The sequence below is a fragment of the Astyanax mexicanus genome, chromosome 19 (genome assembly GCF_023375975.1).
Source record: "Astyanax mexicanus isolate ESR-SI-001 chromosome 19, AstMex3_surface, whole genome shotgun sequence".
In the NCBI taxonomy this organism is placed as follows: Eukaryota; Metazoa; Chordata; class Actinopteri; order Characiformes; family Acestrorhamphidae; genus Astyanax; species Astyanax mexicanus.
In genome coordinates this window covers 16,995,645-17,010,913 of record NC_064426.1, presented here as the reverse complement: position 1 = coordinate 17,010,913, position 15,269 = coordinate 16,995,645, and the positions used below count along the sequence as shown (strand labels likewise).

General features: G+C 37.0%; 1 protein-coding gene across 1 annotated transcript in view; it reads right to left on the bottom strand.

Moving 5' to 3' along the window:
• The window catches only part of mpp2a (MAGUK p55 scaffold protein 2a), a 32,956-nt gene extending 19,252 nt beyond the window's left edge, over positions 1-13,704 (bottom strand). The window contains exons 1-6 of the mRNA XM_022672000.2: positions 13,625-13,704; positions 4,398-4,446; positions 3,599-3,699; positions 2,025-2,177; positions 1,670-1,825; positions 446-673 (exon numbers count right to left, since the gene is read on the bottom strand). Of these exons, the coding sequence (XP_022527721.2) occupies positions 446-673; positions 1,670-1,825; positions 2,025-2,177; positions 3,599-3,699; positions 4,398-4,428 (669 nt within the window). The 5' untranslated portion in view covers positions 4,429-4,446; positions 13,625-13,704. The remainder of the gene's footprint in view (positions 1-445; positions 674-1,669; positions 1,826-2,024; positions 2,178-3,598; positions 3,700-4,397; positions 4,447-13,624) is intronic.
• Between the last annotated feature and the right edge of the window lie 1,565 nt (positions 13,705-15,269).

Here is a 15,269-nt window from a genome sequence, read left to right as displayed (position 1 = left end):
AAACACTGACCTACCTCATGTTTAATTACCAACAGAGTAATTAGGAGATTATTTGGATAGCAGATTTTGAAATCTACTGGTTAAAATATTGTAATTAATATCCTCTTTATGAAAATTCTTTAAATGTCATGACATATAGCCCACAGCACTTTATTATAGCACTTTAATCTATTGAATGTACAGTTTTTTAGCTCCGCCCATTTAGTTTATAGCAGTTTAGCCCATCACATTCAATCTGCAGCAGTTCAGAAGTTTAGCTCCACCCATTTAGTTTACAGCAGTTTAGCCACACCCATTTAGCCTACTGCATTTAGCCACTTAAGTTGTTAAGTTAAATATAATATATTTTATTGTATTTTATTAATTTATTGCTAATGTAAAGGTTTTTTTTTTAATAAAGGTCTTTCTCTTCTTTTAATACGTTAAATGATGAAGTGTGTGTTACCTGTCTGGGCGGTTGGGGTTCCTGGTAGCTGGGGAGGATTTTCAGCACCACGCTGCCGCTGGCCTCCTGAAGCATCTCCTGCAGAACCCTGGGGTCATCTCCCACATCTTTACCATTCGCTTCCTTTATAATGTCCCCCACGTGCAGGAGACCCTGCTGGTCAATCATTCCTCCATGCAGGATCCTCGCAATCACCAGCTCTCCGTTCTCCACACGAAACGTCACACCCTGAAGAAAACCACAAACACACTGACCAATCAGAGCCACACTATAGCATGTAATTAACATCTACCAACAACCTGGATAAACTAATGTTTAAATTCTTTACTAAGATGTATTACATTTACTAACATTTACTAACTACTAAAATCAAATTCAACTCTAATTTTTTTACTAAACAATTCATAGTTGATCCTAAATTATTCATATCGAACTCCTAATAATTTCTAGTGGATAGTAAAAAAAATAGTTCGAATAATTCCTAGACGATAGTAAATCATTTATGGTGGAAACAGAATAGTACTCAATTGAAAGTGAATAATTTATAGTAGATACTAAATAATTCATAGTAGTTACTGAATAATTCATAGTAGTTACTGAATAATTCATAGTAGTTACTGAATAATTCATAGTAGTTACTGACTAATTCATTGTGGATTCTGAATAATGCATAGTAGTTACTTAATAATTCATAGTGCATAGTGAAACTGTCATAAAAGACACTAAATAATTCATAGTAGATTCTGAATAATTAATAATAGACACTGAAAAAGGTATAATAGTTACTGAATAATTAATAGTGGACACTGGATAATTCATAGTTGATTCTGAATAATTAATAGTAGACACTAAATGATTATAGTAGTTACTGAATAATTCAAAATGTATTGTGAACAATTCGTAGAAGACACTAAATAATTCATAGTAGATTCTGAGTTATTTATAATAGATTCCAAAAAAAATTATAGTAGTTACTGAATAATTCATAATAGATACTGAATAATTATAGTAGTTACTATATAATTCAAAGTGGATAGTGAATAATTAATAGAAGACACTAAATAATTCATAGTAGGTTCTGAATAATTAAAAGTGGATAGGGAATATTTCATAGAAGACACTAAATAATTCATAGTAGATTCAGAATAATTCACAATAGATTGTAAATAATTCATCGAGATTAAAAAATGTATAGAAACTAAATAATTCATAGTGAGATCCTACCAGGTGTTCTCCGGCCACTTTGCGAATGCCCACCATGCGTACAGCATCAGCAGGGACAGGTGGGAGAATGGCAGTGGGCTCCATGAATGCTCGTGGGCTGGGGGGCGGAGTCTCACATGTTTGAGACGCAACAGAGTCATGGGTTTCCAGAAGAGACTGCAAATCACATCACAACCAAACACAATCAAAACTATCTATTTTACACTGGATCTACAAAGCTAATGCAGCAAAACAGTAATGGATGCTTATATCCCAACAATTAGCATGGAGCTAACTGCAATACCTAGATCATCACTCACATTAAATCAATAGTGCAGTGTTCAATAATAGACTTTCTTATGTGTTTTTTACGTACCTGGAAGTGTGGCTGGTTGAGGATATTTGAGAGCTCAGCAGCGGTGTTGCTGCGGTGTGTGAAAGGACTCAGCTCTCTCAGGATGTCCTGAACCAGCTCCACGTTATTGTCTCTGACTGCCTCAAGCCGAGGCTCCTCTGGACTCTCTGCACTCTGGTAGACAGACACAAGGGCCCATAGTTGGGTGAGTGTACACAGATCACACTAAGCTACAACTGTGATACATTATTAAATGAAAATGGAGGAGTTTTATGTTAAGTTTTGTTATGTTGTTATATAATGTAATCAGTATTTTATCTTGATCAATATTTAGCACACCATATTCTTTTTTCTGGTCTATTTTCATACAAGAAGCGCACTGGAATCTAAGGTGCATTATAATAACTAGTTACTAGGAACTAGTAAGGAACAGAGGGGTCACCATGTTTTCCTTTTAATTCAGCAGGTCTCACCACTGGGTGGGGAGCTAAGCTAAGTTAAGTAAACAAAACTGTAATAAAAAAAATAAATAAATAAGAGCACTGGATTTTAATCTACACAGATTTCTTTTCTAAAAACTGTTTATTTGGTTGAGTAATGCGCTTTCGTTTATTTACAGTAAGCTTAAATTTCCAGATTTACATACTAATGCCAACTGACAGCACTATACTGAGGAACCCTAAGTGTTCCAGTAAGCCAGGGCAATATCAGCTAGCGGCTTGTTCCACGTAGCTTGTTTTAACACAGTAAACGTGCAAGCTACAGCCCGATATACTCACCTCTGAACGGCGAAAGAGCTAGCGCTTAGGGTTGTTAGTTGCTAATGCTGTTCCAGCAGTGCTAGCTGGGGTCAGCAGCAGGCTACAGGCTGATAATCACCTCCGATAATACTCAACAGCGAAAGATCTAATCTGAAACTCTTTTATGACGCTGTACTTTAGCAGATTGGCTTTACTACTTCTAAAAAACTGACTGGTAGAATTCATACATGGTACAAGGTGCACCTGATTATAAGGCGCACTAATGGTTTTTGGGAAAAGGTGGATTTTCCGGAGGTTAGGCTGGGGATTGCTGGGTAAGAGCTGTGAAGCGGTATCCTTGACTAGGAGGGGCAGAAGGTCTTTTGGCCAGATGAGATAGAGGGGTTCGATCCAATTATCTTGCACAGCCTAAGCTTTCCTTAAAAAAATTTGAGGTTTATCCTCTTTTGAAATTTGATTTATTTTTCCCTTTTATTTTTCATTATCCACTATCCATTCCAAAAAGTTATTTTTGAAACTGACACCAATAAAATAAATAATTCCTACTTAGGAGTATTTTATCCCCAGAAATCCTCAGAAATACCATCATTTTTCACACAAATACATTATTTTCCCACCTAACAATATAATTTTCTAACATATCCTTCTTCATCTTACACTATCATACTCCACAAAACACCATGTGCTCCCCACACCCCCATATATATATTTTTTTTTTACCAAACACAAACATCTTCAAACAAGCCTTTTTCTTTTTACAATCTTTAATGTTTAAACTGCATTGCAACTAAGTAGAATTTGTGTGTTTTATTGTATTTTTTAAAGGAACCTCACCACTGGGCTTTCCATAATGCCCTTGAGGAAGATGAGGTCCAGGTCATTTGCTGTTGTGGAACTGGTGCTGTCACTCAGAGTGTCCAGAACCTGCGAGGCAGCTACAGAATATGAAAGAGAGAGAGAGAAAAACACAATGCAATTGAAATCATGGTGTTTTACTGGCAAAACAAATAATGCTACACTTGTTTTTTTTTGGCTACGCTTGATTTACAAATTTGGGAGTTTTAAAATAAAGTTAAACAAATTTTAGGCTGGAAAAACAAGTCATGTGCAGTTTTCTAATAACTACCATAATTTATACTCTGGCATTAGTCCCTAAGCATTAACTATAAAGAGCCAAAGCAAATTGAGAAACTGTCATAAACACATGACCACAGTCGAACCAAACCCTCTCACTTTATTAAACAACTCCCTATCTGTGTTCATTTATGCGTGGAAGTCCCCTGTTCACATTCGCACAGACAGTGAAGGCAGTTCCCCTCTAAAGGGTGTAATTAGGTGGATGGGGGAACTACAGCCCTCAGGCTTTGTGGATGCTGCTCATGACCTCAGAAAAGCTATTAACAAAGAGGCAGGATGAGAAAATCAATTAGTGTTTGCAGCTCTGATGCCGTACTATCATAATCAATTACTGAGGACACTTTAATGCACAACAATAATAACATTCAAGGGAAGATTTCTGTGTTTAGAGAAATAGTTGACACAACATTAACACCATGTTTTCTTTATTTCTTTACATACACACTCAATAAAGACTAGATATTATCAAAGATTATATTGTGGCTATGAGTCTTACCAGGTTCGGTGCCGGTGGCAGCCACAGGCATGATGACTGAGTCTCAGAGCTAAAGAGAGAGAGAGAGAGAGAGAGAGAGAGAGAGAGAGAGAGAGAGAGAATGAATTAACGAATATGTAAAAAAGGACACTTTGAAATGTATAGTATCTTACAGGCAGCAATTGACTGTTAAGCTACTGTAGTAAAATGTACAGTACGTTTAATCTAAATTGCTACCCTGAAAGCAAAAACATTAAATAAACACATTTTTTGGGTTGCATTGCATCTTTTAAAGTTTATGATGTAAAAACAACCTTAAAACAACTTTTATTTACTATTGTCTTTTAGGCATCAGTTACTATTGAAACTGAATAATTGAATAAATGTTCATTTAAAGAATTTAATGATTTTGAATGACTATTAGATTAGAATACAAATGATATATACATATATACATATTTATACATATATACATATTTAATTAATACAGTTTAATTCAAACCATTCATATAAAACCATGATGTTGAATCAATGTTGAAACAATGTAAAATTTGACGTTTTAAAATTAGACGTTTGAGATCAACGTTGTTTCAATGTCTGTATACAAAAATGCTTTTAATTTTTAGTACAGTAATAATCACAGTACTGTAATTATTATTACAGTATTATGCTGCTGTATTTTTACCACAGTAAATATTAGAGTTCTCTTTAAAATAAAAAAAACTTTAAACTAAAAATGGTAAATTATTATATACTGTACTGTAAACTTTTTTCTATCACAAATGTGATAAAAACAACTTTGTAAACATTTTATATTTCGTGAATCAACACTGAAAATCATAAAAAATAACATGCAAAGAACCAGATAAGCTGAAAAGAGTAATACAAGTGAGAAGCTTTACCAAACTGAGCTAATAGCTAGTTAGGTTGGCTAGTGCATCAACACACATAGCATTAGCTGTTAGATCGCTAGTGATTTACCTGCATACACATTTTTGGACACAATAAAAACTCAGCATTTTGGTAATGAAATGCTTACTAGCTAAGGATATGGACCTTTTCAAATTTTCTCTCATCCAGTGCAGTGTAGCTGGCTAATTAGCTATGTGGCTAACAGCAGCAGAGAGACAAAAACACCAAGATGTTGATTAGAACACTCAACTAAAAAAAAAACTCAAACTTGTTGTAATTCTCTGAGTCTTTATACACAGGGTGTGAATTAAGAATTGAACCCCCCAGAAGGGGTAAAAACAATAGATTGGGTGGGCTAAAGCCTGTGCCCTTTTTACCTATCTATAATAGGCCTGTCACAATAACAACATTTTCAGGACGATATATTGTCCCAGAAATTATTGCGATAAACGATAATATTGTCATTTTAAAGGGTAATTATAAAAAAATGCTTTTTCCTGCTTCTGGGCCCCCTAAGGAGCTTTAAGACAGTGTATCACAGTAATAAAATACTAGGATAATACTATTACACCATTTTACAGTTAAACTAACTTACTTTTTATTACTAAGAACAGACACTGGGCTTCCAATATACAAATATTTTAATGTCCAAAATAACTAAAACAAGTAAAGTACAAGCACTCTGGAATATTAAACAACAAAAAGTAACAACATTTACATGTAATTCAAACATTTTTTAAATTCTGGACACAGCACAGAGGTACTTGCAGATTATTATATATTTTTCATTATATATGTGTTTACTGTAAAACAGAAATTAGTGTCCAAAGACACAAGTGTTCATATAATATGGTTCAGCAGCCCAGAGCTCTTGCTATAAATGTATTTTTTAAAGTAACTGTCAGACAAATTCAGAGCAAGAACCACCAGCATGTTTACCCTGTGGGGCTTGAGGCAGGATCTCTCTGGGGTAACAATATTCATATTCAATATTCAGCTCGGAAAATTGGGCTGGATGGTTGTGCTTTAAATGAGATCAGCTTCGTTTCCACTGTTTTGAAACAACGCGCGTGTGTGCAGACGCCGTCACTGATGAGCTCCGCCTGCCACTACACTCATTTCCTAACCCATAGATGCGACTCGTTCTCATGTAAACAAACTCACGCGCCCAATGGCTGTTATCGACGTCGACAAAAATTATCACGGTTAAAAAAATTATCGTACGATAAGTCGATAACATAGTTATCGCGACAGGCCTAATCTATAATGTTAAATATTAACTACAATAAATGTACAGTTTCCATGTCTGAGAGAAAACACACCTAAAGTGGACCATTTCACACTCATATTATACACTGTAAGCCCAGATTTTGTTGAATTAAGTTGAATTTACTTAAAAAATTTGAGGAAATCGGTTGCCTTAAAAAAAGTTAAGTAATGGGTAATGAAAACTTGAGTTAGCATAACTTAAAAAGTCAAGTTATGACAACTAAATGGGAACTTTTATTTTTGTTATACTGGAAGACCGGATAAGTTAAGTTTACTTAACTTTTTTAAGGCAGCCGGTTTGCTCATTTTTTTTAAGTAATGGGGAACAAAAACTTGAGTTAGCATAAATTAAAACATCAAGTTATTACAACTAAAGGGGAACTTGATTTGTTTCTAAGGTAGCCCAGGGGGAATCACTACACACTGATGGTGAGTGTTAGTCAGAAACTGTTGGACACACCCAGTATGCAAATAGATTGTGACAGGACAGAAGCTGCCAATGGAAACAGACTAAACTCAGTTATTATAAGTTGTTTCAACTCAAAGATCTTTGTTTGAATGTTTATATGTGCCCACAAATGTTCAACTAACTCAAAATAGTTGAGTATTGTTTAGAAATATCCAATTTTATATAAAACAGACTTGAATCATTTGAGTTCAAACAACATATGGGTTTACAGTGCATGTGTTTTAAGTCCTTATTAAGGTAGCAACTGCACAAGCCTACTACATGTAAGTAGCTGGTAGCTAGCTTCCCTAAATACATGTAATTTTCTTCAGTAAATCACTCATATGAAGATGTTTGATTGTTAGAATTTACCAACTTGCCAACTTGAAATATAGTATACAAGTAATAAACTGATTATAACATACAGGTATGTTATAGGTATGTTACAGGTATGTCTGTAGGTGTATAACCTACGGACAAAATTCACAATATAAACCAACATACAGATAGGAACACACAATACAAAAGGGTGTGTGTACATCATGTATGAGAATAAAACTGGGGTGAACAGTGTTATAGATGTGAAATATCAATATTTTAGATATGAAGATGAAAAGGCCAAGATGATGGAGGAGACTTTTTGTCTATTTACAGTGTAAACAATGTGAAAGTTCCCTGGGTAGAACCGAAGAGCCTCCAACAGGCCTATACTGTTCAGCGATGTATCAGACAGTGAAGGGGGAGTGGTGTAAGGAGACTAATGAGAAAAATAGTACACGTGGGGTCCGACAGGGTCGGGGGCACAGTTGCTGTTAGTAATCCTGGGTTGCCATGGCAATGAACGATATAAAAGAGAAGGGTAGCCTGCAAACTGCATTGTGTGTGTGTGTGTGTCTGTGACGTCAGCACCCGCCTACCCACCCCAAATGAGACAAGACAATAACAGGGGAGCAGGTGCAGCAAGAGTGAAGGAAAGAGAGAGAGAGAGAGAGAGAGAGAGAGAGAGATCTATAGAAAGAGAAAGAGCGAGAAACAAAGAGAGCAAGAAACGGAACACAGACAATAACAAAGAGACATAAAGAGAGAGAAGAGACTGAGACACCTCTGCTCTAAAGAGGATTTGACTGCATTGAGCCTTAAAGAGTATCAGTGAACATCAGGTTCTGATGTTGGTTCAGTCACTCCAACTCATGTTAAAGGTACTGCATAGAGATCCACCTTAGATCCACATTAGGCATGGTCCCCTCAGGTTCCTGTGATCATTGTGTTTCCAGAATATACTGGTCTATTGCTGAAAGCTTTTCTATAGATATTAAACACGACTGTAGGTGTCGAGGAAGGATGGGTCCTCAGTAGGATTGTCCTATGAAGACTTTTTTCTTAGTAGTATGTTGGTCACACATATGACACTGTCTTCAAACAAGGCTTTGTGGTGTCTTCACATGGGAACATCACATAATTTTACAGTTCTTTACATAAATAATGTATAAATAAAACATTCTTTGCTTTAGAAGCTTTGTTTTTCACTGTTTCCTTAATTTTCTTGATGCACTATTTCTTTTTTCCCTTTGCGTTAACTCTTTAAGTTTTACTCCATGATTCCTTATGTATTCCTCTATAGTCTAAATGACTTCAGTATTCATTTACTCTCAAGAGGTCACTATAAAATGCCATGTTTTCTTGTGTCTAAATTAGGGGTTGTGCCACATCGTATCGTACGCAATAATAACGGCAACATTTTTGAATATCGTTACAAAATTATACCCTTAAATATCGTGCAGTATCACCCACCCCTAATTATCACATCAGGGTACAACTTTTTTGCTGTTTTCAGCAAAAGAAAAATTCACACTGTTCTCATTTCCCATTATATATATTAACTAGAGATAGATCTGTCCAGTATCATTTATTTTACTTTAATCCAGGATATATGGTAGATATATAGAGTGCATTATTAATATCATGACATTCTGGATCATTGACTTGACTGTTACAAATCTGATGATATTGTATTTTTAATATTTCAGTTAGGAGTGTCCCATATCATATCGTATACTCTTTTATTCTTTTATCATTTGTTTTAATTCAGTGTTTTGTCATATCGCCAAGATTATCGTTTTTGTTTGCAAAAATGCCATGAAGTATTGTAATATTATTTTAGGGCCATGTCGCCCACCACTATACTGAAAAAAATAATCTGCTTCAAAAGCTTTGTTTTCCACTACTTTTACCCCATTTCTGTGATGCATTTTTTCTTATTCCCCTTTTTGTTGTATGTGTGCAGTGAATTGTGAGTAACTGAGGGCTGTGAAGGATACATCAGTTGCGTCCTTCAAAACATCCTCTGCAAATGTCAGCTGCATTTCTATGCTATATAAAGGTTCCTTCATTTTGGTGCAGCCTTCTATAAAGTATCAGCTGAGAAACACAACCCACCTACAATATCATGCAGCCTAGACTTTAGAACGTAGCTTGTCAGCAACTTATTAACACTCTGCCCAACATTTAGATAAAGTTGAGTGGGTAATATGGCTCTAAAGTTATATCACGATATTTTATATTCTTGGTAATATGATGAAAAAAAAATGAAATATATTTTCTAAATTTGAAGAATATACCCCTGCATCAAAATGCATGTTAAATATAAGTTTCAAACATTCAGCTGAACAAAATAATTTTGTGTAAAATATTAATACAGTAATACAATAAATAATCTACATTAATTATACAACAGTTAGTTCCGACCTAACAATCGGATTGGTTGAGAAGTGTTCTAATTGTGCTGATATTAGTGATAAATATCAATTTGTGATCACTCCGCATTGTCGAGTAACAGCATATAAAACACAACACATTTTTGAATCAACGCCTCCACCAGCACCAGCAGCAGCATTAGCTTAGCACAGGCTAGCGCCCAGCCAAGGCACACTCACCCACAGCCCGCAGCCCTGGCTCGTTAATCCATCAGTTACATCAGTTAGCCGCAGTCTGATAGCCGGAACGGTAACCAGACAGGCTAGGCTAAGCTAAGCTAATGCTGAGCTAAAGCAAGCTCTGCTAACCTAACCACAGTCCTGCCAGCTAGCTAACCCAACACCACCCAGCAAACAGGCAGAAATGCTGGCAAACGCGCAGCTTTTACCTGAAGACAACTCTGCGTAACAGGAGAGGAGAGTTTCCACGTTATTTCAAGGTTCTAATATTTACCAACCCCCTTCATCCCCCAATTTTGATTTCAAGCTAACGTTCGTGGTGTTAGCCTGTATAAACCATACGCCGTTTTGTAGTTACAGTTCTGTTACAGTTTACTTGTTGTGGAACTACTTTTTGGCATAAGGCACAGCCCGTATTAAAGCATTTTCATTATTAATTTTTTGAGGGTCTTTTATTTTCTTTATTTATTTTGTAAAAAAAAAAAAAAACTGTTGTATAAAAGCAATAGAATATTGGTGGTTGTGTGTTATTTCCCTCCTGTGTTCTATTAAATATAACATCTAATAAACACCAACTGTTTTTATTTTTGCCCACTCAAAATAAATACATAAATAAATACATAAATAAATCCAGCCGTTCTTATGCATTAGAGGCTGCGTCTAGGTACTTCTGGGCACAGTGTATGAGATTCATGATATTATATTTTTCGCATAAGGCACCACTTCTATTCTTACACACCGCAGGTTAGCAGTACCTTGGCTCTGTAGTTACCATATGGACTTTTGGCCAGGTTTGCTGCAAGTTCAGCAGCTGAGTGAGATCCTGAGGGAAACTCTCAGAGGGGGATCCCTCCACACATACTTACACACATTTACTGAAAACAGCATAACAATATAATAACAAAAAAAAAATGATGAATAGTCAAGTAAATAAACTCCCAGAGACTGACTGACTTTTTAGAGTTACATTAAATAAATATTAGACTTTATCTATTGTCTGGGAAAGATGTTCCATTATATTTTAGAGCATTGCTGTAAGGATTTGATTGATTTCAGCAATCTGAGCTTTTGTGAGGTCAGAAAAACGTTGGAAAATCACCAAAGCATAGGATGGAGCACCATTATTTCATAGTTCCACTCTGTTTATGCCCCTCTTGCACATGTCTGGCATTAGCCAAGGAGCCAACAGGTCCATGTCTATCTTTTTTAAACATTCCTATTCTATTGGCAATACTCATTTACAAGGATTAGACAAGCTGTGTGTGCATTTGCACATCTTTGTCAGCAATGGGTGCAACTTAATATATTAATAACTAAATGCATTTATTAGAAATAGTGTCTGCCCACAAATATTTAGACATACGGATTACTTGCTATTACTTGTTAGCAGCTTCAGCTAAAACATATAAAATGACATTTACAGAACAAAAACAACAAATGCATCTGCATTAGCTTGGTGCTAACATACTGTTAGCAGTCATATTGAGGTGCTAGCAGAAATAAGCATTGTTGTATTCCAATTATATTTATTTTAGCTTTGTGTACAACATTTTTAATGTTATAATATGTTATTATAATTTTTCAATTATTTTTTTATTTGTTTACACATATTTATGTTTTTGAAATAAATAAATTCCAAATTATAAATGATGCTAGCAGTGCTATTATCATATCCATGCTCTCCATCTGCTCCCCTGGGCTGTGACCGTCACACCCCATCTGTCCTCTACACACACACACACACACACACACACACCCACACACACACACAAAGGCCTCCTACTCTGTAAAAGCATGTGAGTACCTTTGGCAGGCCGTGTCCCCCCACCCCCCTTGAAATTTCACGGTAAGCACAATTTAAATACTCATGAATATTCTAATACAAAAATGTGCTAATATATCTTTGTGTTTTGTGGTTTATTCAGTCTGAAAAAATCAGCACCTTTTAAAGAAACATTCTGTATCAGTCGTATATTAGAATAGCAGCTTTAGAACCATGCTGATGCTCTATTGACTGTAACAGGAAGAACTCTGTCATTCTGGCATTTTAGTATCTCTCAGCTTGTCAACAAATGCAGGTGAACAGCTGTTCATGAAGGTGCACTCAAGGCATGAGCTGTACTCAGTGTAGTAAAAATTACACATTAATTACTCTCCCCAACTGTAGGGGGAGACTAGCAGCAAAATAAAAAAAATAATAAATACATTCTCACATAATGCTGCTTTAATAAACATTACACATAAATATATAAAAGCGAATAGTTGAAGAACAGAATCACTCAAACATTCTGCAAACTATTACTACTGGATTATTACTGTCTTCTTTTACTTTTATGTATTTGTCTTTTATCCTTTCTTTCTTCATGTCTATCTCTTATTCCCCCCGTTTTTTTCCATCTCTCATTTTTCATGTTCCTGTCCCTCTCTTTCTTTTACTTCCTATCTCCCACCTTTCACCTTTTCTCCGCTGTTTTCTCACATTCTTCTTCTCAAAATGTACTTACTTCTTGCTCTCTAACAGTTTTCTGACTTTCCATCCGTCTTTTCCTCTTCTCTCTCGCTTTCCCCTTTGCTTGCCCTCTGTCCCTCTTTCTCGTTCCCCTGCACCCCCTCCCCTTTCTCTCTATCCCCTTCTTTCTTCCCCTTCTCGTCTCTCTCATTCTGTTCTCTATTCTTGGTATCTATTCCTCTTTCTTTCTTTTCTCCTTCTGTTCTTTTCTCTCTCACACAAACACTCTCTTTCCCTTCTTTTTTATTTCCTATTTTCTTCTCTTCTTTCCTCCTCTCTCTCTTTGTTTATTCTTTTTCACCTCTTGTCTGTCTCTGTATCTCTTTTTTCTTCAGTCCTCACTCTCTCTATCTCTTTCTCCTCTTCATTGCTCTATACCCTGCTCTCATTTCACCCACTGGTTTCCCCACTTCACTCCCTATCACTTACTTTTATTCTTCTTATCTCTCTCCTTTTTCCTGCTTTCTCCTACTTTTTATTACTCTCTATCTCTTCTATTCCCCCTCTCTTCTCTTTTCCATTCCTCTCTTTCTCCTTCCCTTATGTTATTTTCTCTCTCACAAATTCTCTTTTCTTTTTCTCCTCCTCTTTCCCCTTTCCCCTCTGTTTTCTTTTTATCTCTCTCAATCACTTATACTCTTTTCCCTTTCTCTTCACTTGTTTTCTCTTCATTTCTCCTCTCTCAATCTCTCTCTCTTTCTCTCTGTCTGTCTTTCTGTTCTCAGTAAGGACTAGGCCAGCAGGACACAGAACGAGCTGCTCCATTTCACACACACACGCACACACACACACACACACACACACACACACTACAACATGGACGATGCTACATAGCTACATGTGACACACACCATACAACAACAATATGGCCCCCCCATTCACCACACAACAAAACAACACACACACACACACACACCACAGCAGCAATTACACTGAAACACACAAACACACACCACCACCACCTTCACACACACAGGGTCCTGTTTACCAGGGACTGAACCGCAAGACAACAACAGCGCGACACACACACACACACACGCCGAGGCGCGCGCGCTGCTGTGATGGAGATGAGGTGATGGGCATGAGCGGGGGTGATGAATGGGATGTTTATAGGCGGTAAGATAAAGACAGATATATCTGTATGGATCATGTGTATAAATATACTGTAATAACTGACCTCTCTGAGGGGAAGCGGACCCGCGCGCGCAGCCTGTTAATAATCACACTGATTAAACCTACAGCGTCTTTCCGCCCGTGTTCCTGCAGGCCCCGCCCCCCTGCGCTCTGATTGGCTGGTGCTGATACACACTGTCCCTCACAAAGACCAGACTGCTCTGTAGATCCAGACCAATATATATATATATATATATATATATATATATATATATATATATATATATAAATATACACTACGGTTCAAAAGTTTGGGGTCACTCAAACAATTTTGTGTTTTCCATGAAAAGTCACACTTATTCACCACCATACGTTGTGAAATGAATAGAAAATAGAGTCAAGACATTGACAAGGTTAGAAATAATGATTTGTATTTGAAATAACATTGTTTTTACATCAAACTTTGCTTTCATCAAAGAATCCTCCATTTGCAGCAATTACAGCATTGCACACCTTTGGCATTCTAGCTGTTAATTTGTTGAGGTACGCTGGAGAAATTGCACCCCACTCTTCTAGAAGCAGCTCCCACAAGTTGGATTGGTTGGATGGGCACTTCTGGCGTACCATACGGTCAAGCTGCTCCCACAACAGCTCAATGGGGTTCAGATCTGGTGACTGTGCTGGCCACTCCATTACCAATAGAATACCAGCTGCCTGCTTCTGCTGTAAATAGTTCTTGCACAATTTGGAGGTGTGTTTAGGGTCATTGTCCTGTTGTAGGACGAAATTGGCTCCGATCAGGCGCTGTCCACTGGGTATGGCATGGCGTTGCAAAATGGAGTGATAGCCTTCCTTATTCAGAATCCCTTTTACCCTGTACAAATCTCCCACCTTACCAGCACCAAAGCAACCCCAGACCATCACATTACCTCCACCATGCTTAACAGATGGCGTCAGGCATTCTTCCAGCATCTTTTCATTTGTTCTGCGTCTCACAAACGTTCTTCTTTGTGATCCAAACACCTCAAACTTGGATTCATCCGTCCACAACACTTTTTTCCAGTCTTCCTCTGTCCATTGTCTGTGTTCTTTTGCCCATCTTAATCTTTTTCTTTTATTAGCCAGTCTCAGATATGGCTTTTTCTTTGCCACTCTGCCCTGAAGCCCAAAATCCCGCAGCCGCCTCTTCACTGTAGATGTTGACACTGGTGTTTTGCGGGTACTATTTAATGAAGATGCCAGTTGGAGACCTGTGAGGCGTCTGTTTCTCAAACTAGAGACTCTAATGTACTTATCTTCTTGCTTAGTTGTGCAACGCGGCCTCCCACTTCTTTTTCTACTCTGGTTAGAGCCTGTTTGTGCTGTCCTCTGAAGGGAGTAGTACACACCGTTGTAGGAAATCTTCAATTTCTTAGCAATTTCTCGCATGGAATAGCCTTCATTTCTAAGAACAAGAATAGACTGTCGAGTTTCAGGTGAAAGTTCCCTTTTTCTGGCCATTTTGAGCGTTTAATTGACCCCACAAATGTGATGCTCCAGAAACTCAATCTGCTCAAATGAAGGTCAGTTTTGTAGCTTCTGTAATGAGCTAGACTGTTTTCAGGTGGTTTTCTAATCATCAATTAACCTTCTGAGCCAATGAGCAAACACATTGTACCATTAGAACACTGGAGTGATAGTTGCTGGAAATGGGCCTCTATACATCTATG